The sequence below is a fragment of the Leptodactylus fuscus genome, chromosome 11, assembly GCF_031893055.1.
Source record: "Leptodactylus fuscus isolate aLepFus1 chromosome 11, aLepFus1.hap2, whole genome shotgun sequence".
NCBI classification, from domain to species: domain Eukaryota; kingdom Metazoa; phylum Chordata; class Amphibia; order Anura; family Leptodactylidae; genus Leptodactylus; species Leptodactylus fuscus.
In genome coordinates this window covers 59,522,380-59,539,078 of record NC_134275.1, presented here as the reverse complement: position 1 = coordinate 59,539,078, position 16,699 = coordinate 59,522,380, and the positions used below count along the sequence as shown (strand labels likewise).

Here is a 16,699-nt window from a genome sequence, read left to right as displayed (position 1 = left end):
ACTCAGGGGGCCCAAAGACCTCTCTACAACATAAGAAAACACCAATATTATAGATAAATGGGGACCCCATTGCAAATTTTGAACTGGGGCTCAGGAGCTTCACGTTAAGCCTTTGGGGGAAGCTCTCACAGTTGTGTACATAAGTGGGGGGGGGGGGGGGTAATTTTTTCTGAAGATCTTTAAGGCTGGATCAGGGACAATGGATTTGTGACAAGTGTTTGGTACGTGAGACATTCAGGGTGGTAGGTGAAGCTGGAACGGGGGGCCGGGGGTGACTCTGGAGGCAGCCGGTGTCTGGCGGGACACTGTCTGACTATTGTCTCTTCACAACCTATTGATCGCCTGATCAATAATTTGAGGTGAATGTGATATCACTCGCTAGAGCCATGGCGACAAATGTAAACTCTGCCAGCAACGCTGTTATGATGGAGGTAGAAATACTGTAGACTTCTCTGGTGAACCAGGAGGGTATCCCACATGATAGGATTAGATACACAGCTTAGCAGACAGTATACCACATGATAGGATTAGATACACAGCTCAGCAGACAGTATCACACATGATAGGATTAGATACACAGCTCAGATATAGTATCACACATGATAGGATTAGATACACAGCTCAGCAGACAGTATCACATATGGTAGGATTAGATACACAGCTCAGCAGACAGTATCACACAGGATAGGATTAGATACACAGCTCAGCAGACAGTATCACATATGGTAAGATTAGATACACAGCTCAGCAGACAGTATCGCATATGGTAGGATTAGATACACAGCTCAGCAGACAGTATCACATATGGTAGGATTAGATACACAGCTCAGCAGACAGTATCACATATGGTAGGATTAGATACACAGCTCAGCAGACAGTATCACACATGATAAGATTAGATACACAGCTCAGCAGACAGTATCACACATGATAGGATTAGATACACAGCTCAGCAGACAGTATCACATATGGTAGGATTAGATACACAGCTCAGCAGACAGTATCACACAGGATAGGATTAGATACACAGCTCAGCAGACAGTATCACATATGGTAGGATTAGATACACAGCTCAGCAGACAGTATCACACAGGATAGGATTAGATACATAGCTCAGCAGACAGTATCACACAGGATAGGATTAGATACACAGCTCAGCAGACAGTATCACATATGGTAGGATTAGATACACAGCTCAGCAGACAGTATCACATATGATAGGATTAGATACACAGCTCAGCAGACAGTATCACACCTGATAGGATTAGATACACAGCTCAGCAGACAGTATCACACCTGATAGGATTAGATACACAAGCTCAGCAGGTAGTATCACACATGATAGGATTAGATACACAGCTCAGCAGACAGTATCACATATGGTAGGATTAGATACACAGCTCAGCAGACAGTATCACACATGATAAGATTAGATACACAGCTCAGCAGTCAGTATCACACATGATAGGATTAGATACAGCTCAGCAGACAGTATCACACATGATAGGATTAGATACACAAGCTCAGCAGGTAGTATCACACATGATAGGATTAGATACACAAGCTCAGCAGGTAGTATCACACATGATAGGATTAGATACACAGCTCATCAGATAATATTACAAATGATCGGATTAAATACACAACTGAGTAGACAATGTCACACACGATAGGATTAGATACAGAGGCTCCACAGACGGTATCACACACGACAGACTGAGATAACCTAGAGAGAGTATCGCATATGACAGGCTTGGATACACTAGAGACATATTCACACTGTAAAGGCTTTGATGTCCCTGGAGATTATTCTGTAAATATCAGCAAGCACAATGATGAGAGTAGTAGTGGTGTCAATCGTCTTCTCTTGGTAGTGTGTATACACATGTAGGTCCCGGCTGGGATCCACCCCTTGGATATATATTTGTGCCCCCTCCTCTTACATCTCTTCTCCTCTCAGCTTCGGATCACTTAGTCTCAGAGAGGAGCAGCAGAGACCTGGTGTCAGGGAGGCTCAGGATGTCTGCAGGTGTCAGGTATGTACCATATAGGGGGCAGACGTATCTACTCACAGGGAAACTGGATAAAAACATAATGAGCCCTAAACTAAACTGATAGAAGTGATATAGGTGAGACACAGCCTATATACTGATATAAGTGATATAGAACTATAGGTGAGATACTGTTATATGCTAATATAAGTGATGTATATCCATAGATGAGAGATAACCTATAAACTGATATAGGTGATGGATATCTTTAGGTAATATATTGCTATGTACTGATATAAGTGATGGATATCTATACGTTAGTTACATGTATATATTTAGAGGTTACACTACATTTTATCCTGTAGAGTAATATTACTGCTCTTATTATTTTGAGGAATATTTTTAGCCTTGATTTTGCACTAATGGAAATCAATAATCCATGGCATAATAATACAATTCCTATACCCGTCCTCCCATAATGCTAGCCCTGCTTACTAGACCCGTCCTCCATGTAGAAATAGCGGCGTGCACCGGGCAGTAATACTGACACTTTCCTCATATTCTCTGGTTCGCCTCTCTTATTGTTTTTGTCATGTTTTATACCTTTACAAAAATCCAAAACTTTGGAAAATGCCCAAAATTCTTTTAGTTTCCGTATTCTGACACCCATAACCTTGTCCTGTTTCTGCGTCTTTTCTTTTTGATACCATTTTGGGGAATGTCTGATGTTTTTACATGATCATATTGTCCCTAGCACATGAATCCCCCTCACATAGCACCTATTGTAATATACCCCAAACTCAATAAGACATAACTTTTAATTATAAACCATGTTAAGAGCCTCAAACTGGACCCTGAAACACGATAAAAGCCCAAGAATCCATGATGGGACCCTCTATGGGGGCAGGAATTGGTCAGTTGGGTGTGATGTGATGTCCTGCGGGGGCCTCTGCGTATTACAGCTATATACCATTATTATTAGACAGCCGCAGTAAGGGGGTCCTATCACTGATTTATAGGCTTTTACCGGGTTTCAGGGTCAAATGGCAAGAGATGCCCTTTTTTATGATTTAGATAAGAGGAGATGATTTTATATTTTTACATTTTTTCAAAAATATTTTTTTAAAACTTAAAAATTAGTTTTTAGCCCCACCAAGGGGGTCGAAAACCTGTGATGATTAGATGACTTGTAACCCTCCCTCTATTGAATGACCCCCCCATTATTTGCGATTTGCTTTTTCTCCTGCAGCAATGTTCTGAAGTCGTCCGGTCCCTGTAGCATGTTGTGTCGTCTGACTGTTCTGCTTCTCCTGTGCCTGGAGGTAAGATATGACCATCCGAGCCTATGGTTATAACACCAGGTATGCCTATACAATATATACACAGCAATATGGCTCCAGTTTTTTGCGCCACATATTCATTGGACTGAGATTGTGACAATTTTTGCAACTTTTAAACAGCCATAGTTGACTCAAAAAGTTAATTTTGCAACTTTTTATCACTGGAATTTCGGTGTAAATGGCTTGATATATTCCGCTGAGTGTGTTACGTTGTGATAGGGTGTCATTGTCTGACAATACATTGTGTGCTGTTTGGGTGATGTTGTGTTGTGTTCATGATGTGTTATGTTGTGCTATGTGGTTGAAGTGATATGTTAGTGATGTGATTTTTGGTGTGTAGGTGGCATTGCATTGCAGGTGATGTGTTATGCAGGTATCATTGTACTATGTGGGCGATATAGTGTTGTGTGCAGGAGGTGCCCACGTTGCGCTGTGTTGTGTTGGTGACGTTGATGACATTTTATGTTGTACTGTGGGTGATGTGTTATGTAGGTGACAATGCTTTGCTGTGTTGTGTCGGTGACTTTGTGCTATGTCCTGCTTTGATGTGCTGTTAGTTGGTGACAATTTTCTCCCATCTCTGCTGCAGCCATCCAGCGCTAACACTGTGCAAGAGACGGTGCAAGCCTGGAAGAAATATCAGGAAGACTGTGAGATGAAGATGAGGACAGATCCCCCACTGAGCGGTGAGCCGAACACAATCATACAAGGAACGGGATCAATGTGCCTGACGCTTAGAGCAGCCTGGGGGTCACATGGATCTGATCCATAGGTCAATCATGGAATAATGGCCAGACTATACAGCTATACAGCCGGTGACTCAGACCAGCTGGACTATAAACTGAGCTGCTATGACTGGCCCAACTATACACCCAGTGGCTCAGGTCAAGCAGACTATACATAAAGCCACTCAGACTATAAACTTACTGGCTCAGATTGGCCAGATTATATATACAGCTGCTTAGACTGGCCAGACTATACACCCAGTGGCTCAGACCGGTTAGACTATATATCCAACACTTTGGACTGGCCTAACTATATACCCATATACCCAGCATCTCAGACTGGCCAGCCCTATATATTCAGTGTCTCTGACTGCCAGGACATCATGTGAATCAGAATTTTGTCCTCCCCCCCCCCCGCTCACATCACCTTGGTGTCCCCTTTGTTGCAGGAATGTTCTGTAATCGCACCTTTGACATGTATGTTTGCTGGGGAGATGCTGCTGCCAATACAACCCATGCAGAGCCATGTCCGTCCTACCTGCCCTGGTACCCTCAAGGTGAGAGTATGGGGTAACAAGCAGCGGGGGATATATGGGAAATAACTGCTACTGACCCATCTGCATTTGTCAGTGAGAGACGGCCTAGTATTCCGGCGCTGCGGCTCAGACGGTCAGTGGATTCGGGATGAGACAGACATGCCCTGGAGAGACCACTCTCAGTGTGAGAACGTCGACCCTGAACAGGAGCAGTCACATGTAAGAATCCATAGACTACGTATGTAGAAAAAGGGAAGACCTGGTGACCAGAAATACAGTCCTGATTTATGTGATAGTGACAGATCTGATTTTATGTTAAGGACAGTCCTGATTCTGTATTTGGGCAGTGCTGTTTTTGTTATCGGAGCATTCCTGATTATATGACAGAAACAGTCCTGATTCTGTGATAGTTATCTTGAGGGCTGTTGCACGGTCTGGTGACAGTCGCTTGCTGAGGTGCACTTTGGATCCAGTGCCAGGGCCCGTGACCTACTATAGAGAGTAGTAAAGCCTTTCAATTTGCCTTGAGCTTGGGCCCAGTAGCGTTTGTGACCCCTGCACCTCCTATAGCTCCCCAATCGATAGTCCTGCACCTTATAGCTCCCTAGTCGGTAGTCCTGAACCCCCTATAGATCCCTGATGAATAGTCCTACACCCTCTATAGCTCCCTGATGAATAGTCCTGCACCCCTATAGCTCCCCGTTGGATAGTCCTACACCCTCTATAGCTCCCTGGCAGGTAGTCCTGTAACCCATATAGCTCCCCGGTGGGTAGTCCTACACCCCATATAGCTTCCTGGTGGGTAGTCCTGTACCCCCTATAGCTCCCTGGTGGGTAGTCCTACACCCCCTTTAGCTCCCCGGTGGGAAGTCCTGTGCGCCCTATAGATCCCTGATAGATAATCATGCATCCCCTATAGCTACCTGTTGAGTAGTCTTGCACCACTTATAGATCCCTGATGGATAGTCTTGCACCCCTTATAGCTTCCCAGTGGGTGGTCCTACACCCCCTATAGCTCCCTGGTGGGTAGTCGTGCACCCCATTCTCATAACCTCTAAGGATTATAATGACTGTCACATTCTTGTCTCGGCAGCATCAGGCGTGGATTCTGTCGCAGCTGCGGATCATGTACAGTGTGGGATATGGCATCTCGCTGGCTGCGCTCGTGGTGGCTGTCTGCATCCTGACAATGCTCAGGTTGGTGCCCTCTATTTATTATCAGGGTATTTGGGGAGAACCTATAGCAGATGTGGGATGTCTGAAACAAAATGGACACCTTATATCTAATTCTGGAAATCCCTTAAGGGTCTGCTGTCCAGAAGGCCAGAGCAGACCCTTCCAGATAACTTACCTACATGGCGGCCATCTGCACTATGGGTCTGCCCTGGAGACTTGCTTATAGTTAGTATGTATAGCTATCAGCAGATGGGGGGGGGGCACAGTAATAATGTGTGGCGGAATATGTTGGTTCTGATGGGGGTCCTACATCATGGATTCTTCATGACTGCAATCTGAGGGGTCCCCTATCATGACTGGGTTCTGAGGGTCTCCCCGGATCTTGTACAGTACTTTATACTGACAGGACTCCCCCTCTATATTTCAGGCGTCTCTGTTGCACCCGCAATCTCATCCACTGTAACCTGTTTGTGTCGTTCATCCTGCGGGCTGTGTCGCTGCTGTCTCGGGACGCTCTGCTGGAGCAGCCACATGGCGCCATCCAGGGCGAGGAGGACCTGACAGCTCTGCTGAGAGAGAGAGTGAGGACATACCAAACACACACGCGTGACACATGTATAAGGGCAGGGCTACCAGTGTGACATTTATGTGTAAAACAGCATTATATGTGAGACACGTATGTATAAACCGAGGCTACAGTTGAGATACAATTATGTGAGGATGGTACTATAAGTGTGTTACATATATGTGGGAGAAGTACTACAAGTGTGTTACATGTATGTGGGGGTTGTACAACAAGTGCATTACATGTATGTGGGGGTTGTACTACAAGTGTGTTACATATATATGGGGGTTGTACTACAAGTGTGTAACATGTATGAGGGGGTTGTACTACAAGTGTGTTATATATATATGGGGTTTGTACTACAAGTGTGTTACATGTATGTGAGGGTTGTACTACAAGTGTGTAACATGTATGTGGGGTCAGTACTAAAAGTGTGTAACATATATGTGGGGGTTGTACTACAAGTGTGTAACATGTATGTGGAGGCGGATCTACAAGTGTGTAACATGTATGTGGAGGCGGATCTACAAGTATGTTACATGTATGTCAGAGCTTCCAACAACACATGGGCATTGTGTGTGATTTAACCCATTGTCTCCATGTCTCCTGACCAGACCCTGGTTGGTTGTCGGGTGGCGCAGACTATCACCCAGTATTGTGTAGCTGCCAATTACTACTGGCTGCTGGTGGAGGGCCTGTACCTGCACAACCTGCTGCTCGTCCTGTCCTTCTGCGAGGAGGCTGCACTGCCGCGTTACATGCTGCTGGGCTGGGGTGAGGAGCCTTCTTTGCACTGACAACCATATGGATGTCATTCTTCAGTCCCTCCCCATATGGGATCTCCTCATGCTGGGCTAGTCCTGCTCACTCAACTGCAGTTTGTCACAATGTATCAGGATAACTTTTGTAAGTTAAAGGGGTTGTCAGGTTTACAAAAAAACCTTCCAGAAAAAATATTGCACCTGTGTTTCTTTTACTTCAGTAAATGTGTTACCCCAATAGTAACAGAGAACCCCTCTAATACAGTTTCCATGTTACCCCATGTCACGGAGCAAAGGTATACGTCTTCCTCCGGATGGTCTTTTGAATCAACACGGACGCAAGAGGTCGGGAGACAACAGCAATTTATTGTAATCCACAAAGTTAGTAGCCGGCGGCGGTCACATCAACCGTAATAACAATAAGTCCACAGAAGTCACAATCCAATGATAACTTTGGTTCCTTGGTCCTGTAACTAAGTCCTGGCTCTCTGCAGAGCTGTGCACAGGCCGGCTAACACATACTAACTGCAAGCTACAACTATATACTAAACTGTTACACCTATATCTGTGGGTGGGAAGGGCTGAGTCACAGATCCTTCCCCCCTCACCTATACCAAGGAGAGCAGACTCCCTGTCTACTATGGACAATGCACCGTCCAACATCTTCTTGGAGACACTGATCAGATTATCTCCACCCATTGTCCTCACTGGTCCTCACTAGTTAGAGGGATTTGCATACAATGTGCTAACACACTAGACCCCAATCAGCCAACTACACATTGATGTATATAACAGGTTAGAGAATACATTCCACATGAAATATATATTACACATTGCCTATAGTATAGACTCTAACCATCCCGTGACAACCCCTCCCCCTCTCAAAACATGTGCATGACACAATTGGCCTACACAGGTAAATTGGGGAATGCACATCAGTCTCTATAGCTCATATGTCCTCCTGCCGGGATAACCCATCTGCGTTCTGGTGTTGGTTCCCTCGGCGGTACTGAATGGTAAAGTTGTAGAGTTGAAGGGCTGGCATCTGGCAAAAAATCCGGTCGATCCATGTTGGCGTCTCTCTGAGCTTGGCTTCGGGTCACTGCTCCCACAAAGTGGCACTGTAGATTTCCAACATCGTTGCCTAACAGAACATCGGCCGGCAGCCCGCTCATCACACCAATTGTGCATCGTTTTGGTCCATAACCATAGTCGAGTTCCACGGTAGCTTTAGGAATACGTTTCCGAGTACCTCCTGCCAACTCGATAGAAAGGCCAGGGCCCTCCTCTAGGGCCTCGGGTCGAACCACTCGGGGGTCCGCTACCGTTAGGAAAGCTCCCGAGTCCCGGAATCCAACAATTGTTCGGCCATCCAGTAGGACCTCCTGCAAGTGCTTCCGCTGAAGGTTTGCGGGATGTGTGGCGGAAGGCTGAATCCCATAGACCCCTGGAGGTGGAACAGATGGGTCATTCATGGAGTCATCTGGAAATGGGGCCAAACTTTCAGTCCTAGGGGTGGTTCCCAGGTAGTGAATAGGCCGGGATGCCACGGTGGCCCGTGCCCCCATGTTAACAGGGCAACTAGCTTGCAAATGTCCAGGCCGCCCGCACCCAAAACATCTGCGCTCTAGCATTCTTCCAGTAGGTCGTTGTCTAGGGACAGGGTTGTTCATAGCTGGAGGCCGATGGGCTGGGGCAGGGGTAGAGGGGGAATTGTAATCCTGAGGCCGGGCACGAAAGGTGGGTGGCTGGATGAAGGGTGTCTGGCGGACTGTGGTAGTTTTCCGCTCCTCTGCAAACAACCTCTTCCACTGCGGCTTGATGGTCAGGCCCTCATCTGCAAGGGAAGCAGCTTGCTCCACTGTGGCTGGGTTCCGTTCCAGCACCCACTCACGGATCTCAGCGGGGCACTGGGAAAAGAACTGTTCCTTAAGTATGACTTGGAGGATCTTATCGACTGTGACAGCCTCCTCTCCTTCTAGCCAGCGCTTGCATGCTTGCTTCAACTTGTGGGCGAACATGTGGAAGGAGCTTCCCCCATTGTAAGACAAAGAGCGGAATTGAACTCGGTAGGTCTCTGGAGTGACGGCATAATACTTCTGCACCGCTCTTTTAATGGCCTCATAGTCCCGCTGATCACTAGGGTCCATGGCTCTGAGAGCTTCCGCAGCCCCATCTCGTAGGTGCCCCACCAGATACCGGACCCAATCCTTCTCTGGGACTTCCATCAGGTGGCACTGGTGTTCGAAGTCCTGAAAATATCCATCAACATCCCCAGCCGCTTCATCAAAGGTCTTGAAGTGTTTATGGGAGACATATGGTGGTTCTCTCACTGTTGGGCTGGGGGCCGACGTTTGATTATAATTCCGCGTAGTTATCTCAGCCATTCGCATTTCATGCGCCATTCTTTCCTTTTCATGCGCCATTCTCTGTTCCTCCTTCTCCGTTTCCTGAGCCCTCTGTAATGCTCTACTCCTTTGCTCTGCAGTTGCTCCTAGCCCCAGCACTGCCAACTCCTCCTCATACAAAACAACCCATCTGCTCTTTTGGGTCTGTACCTGCCACTCCCGTATCTCTCCAGTCTCCTGGGGGCAGCCCTCCTCATGGTCGCTTTGCAGGGTCATCTCCTCCAGTGCCTCGATCAGTTGATCTTTCGTTCTTCCCTGGTAACTCAGGTTTAGTTCCCGGGCCCTTACTTGTAGACGTGCCATAGTCCAGTTCCTGTATTCTGAGGTTGTGGCTCCATTAATCGCTGGGCTGCTGTAGTCCATCTCGCTGTCCGCTGTTGATCCCACCGCTGCCAACCAGTTGTCACGGAGCAAAGGTATACGTCTTCCTCCGGATGGTCTTTTGAATCAACACGGACGCAAGAGGTCGGGAGACAACAGCAATTTATTGTAATCCACAAAGTTAGTAGCCGGCGGCGGTCACATCAACCGTAATAACAATAAGTCCACAGAAGTCACAATCCAATGATAACTTTGGTTCCTTGGTCCTGTAACTAAGTCCTGGCTCTCTGCAGAGCTGTGCACAGGCCGGCTAACACATACTAACTGCAAGCTACAACTATATACTAAACTGTTACACCTATATCTGTGGGTGGGAAGGGCTGAGTCACAGATCCTTCCCCCCTCACCTATACCAAGGAGAGCAGACTCCCTGTCTACTATGGACAATGCACCGTCCAACATCTTCTTGGAGACACTGATCAGATTATCTCCACCCATTGTCCTCACTGGTCCTCACTAGTTAGAGGGATTTGCATACAATGTGCTAACACACTAGACCCCAATCAGCCAACTACACATTGATGTATATAACAGGTTAGAGAATACATTCCACATGAAATATATATTACACATTGCCTATAGTATAGACTCTAACCATCCCGTGACACCCCACTAGTAACAGTGACCCCTTCCTATACAGCTCCTGTGTTACCCCAATAGTAATGGTGACCCCCTACAATACAGGTCCCATGTTACCCCACTAGTGATGGTGACTTCATCCAATACAGCTCCCGTATTACCCCACTAGTAACAGTGACCTTCTCTAATACTACACCTTGTAGCTCCCCACTATTACTGGTGGCCATTCTCATGTACCATTGATAACCTCCCCCTGTCCCTTCTCTCCTGTAGGGGCTCCCGTTCTGTTTGTCATCCCATGGGTGGTCATGCGGCAGTTATACGAAAACACACAGTGAGTGCAACCTATCGCCCATTCCATGTCCACATCCAGGGCTCTGTGTACTGACAAATGACAACAGGATTAGTGAAACGTTACATAGGTTATTGACCCCCACAAAGGCTTAAGAGGCTTCCCTGGAGGTGCGAGGCGCGCTCTGACTCCTGCCTCTTGTCTTGTAGCTGCTGGGAAAGAAATGACAACCGCTCGTACTGGTGGATAATCCGCTCCCCTATCTTGCTGGCCGTGCTGGTAAGTTGTGGGACCTTACAATTGTATAAGAGTATACATTCTATATTGTATATAATATATGGGTGTTTGAGAGATATATGGGAGAAATACTCCTCAGAAGGTCTTAAAGGGGTTGTCTAGGGAGTATTTATTGACTTACCTTTTTCTAGGGATCCTTGATGATGGACCCCAGGGTTGTGATGTTGCTGGAGCCCTAAGGTCCATCATCAGTGATTCCCGGGAACAGGTAAGTAAATGAATGAGGCTTCACTAGAGTCATCCCCATAGTACAGGTACTTCATTACCTGAGTGACCAGGGGTGGAGGGGGCGGAGTGACAGAGTGCCGCAACCTGGTCGAGGAGACCTGAGGATGGGAGTAGTAGTGGTGTTGGCTGTGCCACCTGCTAGGCCGAGCATACTCCACATACATCCCAATCCCAGGGCCGGACACAATCAAGGGGGGTCCTGCCACACTACATATGGTGCTGGTGGTAGTAGTATTTCCCCCAGGGCACTTCTAGTTTGGAGAGGAGGCTTCTCCTCTTTGTGCCATTGTGATGGTATTCAGAAGGGCCCTGATGGTAATACAGGCACGACTCAGGAGTCCAGGTTGCAGTGAAAACCAAGTAACAGTTTATTCACTGGAACAAACATCAACCAGCAGTTTGCAGATGGGGGTAGTAGTCACAGTTCAATCCCCCTGCCTTAGTCATAGGAGGCTGCCCAGAGTCCACAACTACTCCTCCTCTCATGCCACACCCATTATAGAATGATGGGAGTTGTAGTGGGGCAAGGAGTCCTGACAGGGATCTGGTTACCTGGAGACTAGGCCCGAATGAGTTGTTCCTGTCAGGACACTCCGTTGCTCCTACTGGCACGGCAGGCAAATATTCAGTAGAGAAGCACAAATGAATTCCCTGACTCAGGGCTGTCTCTGGATGAGCCTGGGGCAATGAAGTCCAGTCTGGGTCTTCCTCCTGTACAGCATACCATGAACAGTGCCAGGTGGCTGCTAACACGAGACTGAACTGTAATGGTTCCCGGGAAGACCAGGGGTGAACCTATCTTTTTCGCCACCCGAGGAGGAGGGGTGGAGCGAAGGGGGCATGGTGGAGCGGCATTAGCCGGAAGGGAGAGGACCTGCTCTCTGCCTGAGCGTGAGGGGAGGCCGCTGGAGCAGCGCTGCGTCCACAGGGCCTCCCCAATCCACCGCTCGGTGACGCTAAGCCAGTCCAGGACAGCTTGTCCTGGACTGGCTTAAGTAAGCAAAAATGCCACCCTCCCCGGGGCCCTGACATAGCGCCGCCTGAAGCGGTCGCTTCAGGTCGCCTCATGGGAGGTGCGGCGCTGGGGAAGACTATAGTCCTATAATCCCACCTAGTGGTCTGTGATTGTCCAGGGCTGAACCAAGACATGGTTTCTGAACTGTGAGAGGGAAATGTACTGGGAAAAGCTGCATAATAATCACATTTAACATTGAACATAGAAGAATGGACAGACCAACACAACCTGAAGGCACAATAGACAAACACAAATAGCAGCTGCTCCAGGAAGCTGCAACAGGGGACCAAAGCCGCCTTGTATCACATGACTCTGAACCAGGAAAGTAAGTTCTTACTCCCCGGACAATCCCTTTAAAATTTTGTTAATCTCAGAAGAAAAACAACACACATTAGATCCAAATGGGCCATTATTTGCCAAAAACTAGTCCAAAAGCCAAGTGTGATAACCTAAGGCCCCCCCCATGAATCAGGAGCTTTTAGGACCAGTCTTACACCAATAACCTGACCTTCTGGTTCTCTGGATGACTTTCAGTCTCTTCCATCTTGGCTGCTGCTCCAGATCATTGAGGTCTGTTCACATTGGTTTCTGCTCAGATCTCTTAAGCTCCAGCCACAGCATTTCTATTGGGTCAGGGCCTGGACTGTAACCGATGCTTCTCTTTTTCGGCCGTTCTGTTGTAGATTTGCTGCTGTTCTGGTCTTTGTCCTGTCACATGACCCAGTTTGGGTCCAGCCTTTTCTATTGTATAGACGGCTTCACATCTGACTCTAAATTCTCTAAAGAGCAGTTCATGGCCCACTCATTAACTACAAGGTGCTCAAGTCCCGAGGCTGCAAAACAAGCCCAAATTTCTTTGAGTGTACATTTTCTGGGGTAAATTTTATGGGATGTCTGGGAAGGTTGTCAACTGTCTTGAATATGTTCCTCTTACGCATAATCTATCACTGTAAAATGAGAGAACTTTACATGGTTTGGAAATGACATCACAACCCATCCCAGATTAATGGACAGCAAAAATTACTTCTCTAAGATCATTGCTGATATCTTTCCTCCATTGGCGTTGTGTTAACAAACACTGAATACTCCAGACCGGCAAACTGCCAAAACTTCATCTAAGGTTGGATTTAACCCATTTTAAGACCTGCTAAGGAGCAGATTTTTATTATATTCTGATATGTGTAAAAGCAGAGAATTCAAAGAGGGAAGACGCTGTTTCTCTCATAACGACATATTCTATAGGTGTATGAGGTGTATATATACACACATATATATATATATAGAGAGAGAGAGAGAGAGAACGGTCTTTCAGAAAGTGTGTTCTAGACAGGTATTCTTCTCAAGGAAGTGGTTTTTTGGAGAGACTTTACTGTCTTTATATATATATATGTATACATCATCTGTGATCCTCTGGTGCTGCCCTACACGGTCTGCAGTTTTTTTGGGTGTTTTTCCTGTAAACCACCAGCTCTGAGGCTTGTTACTTTCTATCCAGACTTCTGATTGGCTGCTCTTACCTCATTTAATCAGGTAAACTTCATCATCTTTCTGCGGATTCTGCGCATCCTGGTCCTGAAACTTCGAGCCAATCAGATGAGAAGGAGCGATCGCAAATTTAGGTGATAACCCTTAGAGAGAATTACATTCTGTAGAGCATCAGCCCCCCTACACAATACAAGACACTGCCCTGCAGAGCATCATCTCCTTACATAATACAGGACACTGCCCTGTACAGCATCCTCCTACACAATAGAGAACACTACCCTGCAAAGTGTCTCTCTACAGAATACAGGACACTGCCCTGAAGAGCATTCTCTCCCTACACAATATAGGACACTGCCCTACAGAGCATCATCTCTCTACACAATGCAGAACACTGCTCTGCAGAGCATTCTCTCCCTACACAATATAGGACACTGCCCTACAGAGCATCATCTCTCTACACAATGCAGAACACTGCTCTGCAGAGCATCATCCCGCTACACAATACAAAACACTACTCTGAAAAACATCATCCCCCTGCACAGTACAGGACACTGCCCTGCAGAGCATCATCCTTCTACACAATACAGGACACTACCCTGCAGAACATCATCCCTCTACACAGTACAGAACTCCTCCCTGCAGAGCATCATCCCTCTACACAATACAGAACACTACCCTGCACAACATAAACCCCCTATACAATACAGAACACTACCCTGAAGAACATCATCCCCCTACACAGTACAAGACACTGCCCTGCAGAGTATCATCCCTCTGCATAATACAGGACACTGTCCAGCAGAGCATCATCCCTCTAAACAATGCAGAACACTACCCTACAGAGCATCATCCCTCTGCACAATACAGAGCACTGCAGATCATCTCTTCTCATTCTTCTTTTTAGATTGGCTAAGTCCACCCTAACGCTGATTCCGCTTCTTGGGATCCATGAAGCCGTCTTTAACCTTATTCCGGAGGAGAGTGCAACGGGCCGAGTGCGCTACAGTAAACTGGGCCTAGAACTGCTACTCAGCTCCTTCCATGTACGACACCTGGTGATAAGTATTCACCCCCAGCACTGCCATAGATTGCAGTCTGAAAAAGTATGTGCCCCCTCACCAATAATCCCTGAAAATCTCTATAATCTGCTGTCAGCTTTGCTGACTCCACTGACATTCACATATTGAGAGGTTTCTTCAGGACAAAGACTCCAGAACCCCCATGTTGTGATGAGACTTCAGGTGATGACAGGAGACTGGATGACACTAAAATCCAACATTCTGATCTGATTAATCCCATAATATAAAATGGCATGGGGCATTATACTGACACACAGCTCCAAACCTTCAGCATACTGATTATACAGTCACCTCTAGGAGGAGCTCACAACATACAGATTATACAACCACCACTAGAGGGAACTCACTACATACAGATTATACAGCCACCATTAGGAGGAGCTCTCTGCATACAGATTATACAGCCACCACTAGGAGGAGCTCACTGCATACAGATTATACAGTCACCACTAGAGGGAGCTCACTACATACAGATTATACACTCAAGGGGCCACACGGTGGCTCAGTGGTTAGCACTGCAGCCTTGCAGCACTGGAGTCCTGGTGTTCAAATCCCGCCAAGGGCATAAAACCATCTGCAAGGAGTTTGTATGTTCTCCCCGTGTTTGCATGGATTTCCATCCCATATTCCAAAAAGACATACTGATAGGGGAAAATGTACATTGTGAGCTCTATGTGGGGCTCACAATCTACATAAAAAAAAAAAAAAAAGATTATACACTCACCACTAGAGGGAGCTCACTACATACAGATTATACAGTCACCACTAGAGGAGCTCACTACATACAGATTATACAGCACCACTAGAGGAGCTCACTAAACACAATTTAGACCTCCACTGCCAGGGGGAATTTATGAAGTGTCTGCCAGATGTGTATATCGTGAACACAATAATTGCCCAGTATACAATGAGCTCCTCCTGGTGGTGGCTGTAGACTTTTATCATGTTATAGTATGACACTGCAGGGAGTTTGGAGCTGTGTATAAGTATGACAAACCTGTGTCCAGTATGGGGTGAGCTGTCTGCAGTGGCCAACAGGCAGTAATACTCAACATGTATAATGTAGATGTGTCTGTGACTAGTTCTGTAGCGGTTGACAGTCACTGTGACTATTGACATGTCTCCAGAAACACTAAGAAAGAGGTTGAGTGCTGTGTAGTCTGATCCCACCACCTACGTGACTCACCTGAGAGGGGGAGGGCCAGACTACACATGTGATTTTTCCTCTCCGTGTCATGTTCTCCTTGGCAGCTTTATAGACAGACATGTAATGACAGGGCAGGGTGCCCCACATATTGACAGAACAGTCCGTGTACTCATGTGTCATCCTCTCTGTCCTACAGGGGCTGCTGGTCGCAGTACTATACTGTATCTGTAATAAGGAGGTAAAAGCCCCCATTTCTATACTGCCCCCATTTCCCCTTGCTCCCACATCTTTATACTGTCTCCCAATTCCCTCTGTACCTATGTCTTCATACTGTCCCCCATCTCCCAGTGCACCCATGTCTCCATACAGCCCCTTACTCACCCCTGCCCCATCATCCCCTGGCCCCACATCTCTATATTGCCCCATTTGCCCCCATACCCTCATCTCTACACTGACTTTCCCTGCCTCCACCCTGCACCCCATCTTCCCTGCTCCCACATCCCCATATTGTCCCCCATTTCGCATGACCCAGTCTCTCTCTGGGGCAATTCTCATCTTCTGTCTCTGGCAGGTTCAGGCTGAGCTGCGCAGGAAGCTCCAGGACATCTTCAGAGGAGATCACTCATCCTGTGCCCCCCGATCCCTACGCCCCCCATCCCAGAAGAGCCCCCACAGCCAAGAACCAGATGTCTGA

General features: G+C 47.0%; 1 protein-coding gene across 1 annotated transcript; it reads left to right on the top strand.

Annotated features, from left to right (window-relative positions):
• The first annotated feature begins 2,019 nt into the window (after window positions 1–2,019).
• Window positions 2,020–16,699, top strand: GIPR (gastric inhibitory polypeptide receptor). Its single transcript, XM_075260895.1, has 14 exons — window positions 2,020–2,036; window positions 3,241–3,313; window positions 3,921–4,017; window positions 4,506–4,613; window positions 4,687–4,811; window positions 5,686–5,789; window positions 6,196–6,349; window positions 6,948–7,107; window positions 10,736–10,796; window positions 10,964–11,033; window positions 13,825–13,913; window positions 14,684–14,822; window positions 16,202–16,243; window positions 16,577–16,699. The coding sequence occupies exons 1-14, from the start codon at window positions 2,020–2,022 to the stop codon at window positions 16,697–16,699; spliced, it is 1,362 nt and encodes a 453-aa protein (XP_075116996.1).

Coding starts and splice junctions, on each gene's coding strand:
- GIPR (XM_075260895.1), top strand. Junction 4,812..5,685: donor CTGAACAGGAGCAGTCACAT/GTAAGAATCCAT, acceptor TTGTCTCGGCAG/CATCAGGCGTGGATTCTGTC. Junction 5,790..6,195: donor TGCATCCTGACAATGCTCAG/GTTGGTGCCCTC, acceptor TCTATATTTCAG/GCGTCTCTGTTGCACCCGCA.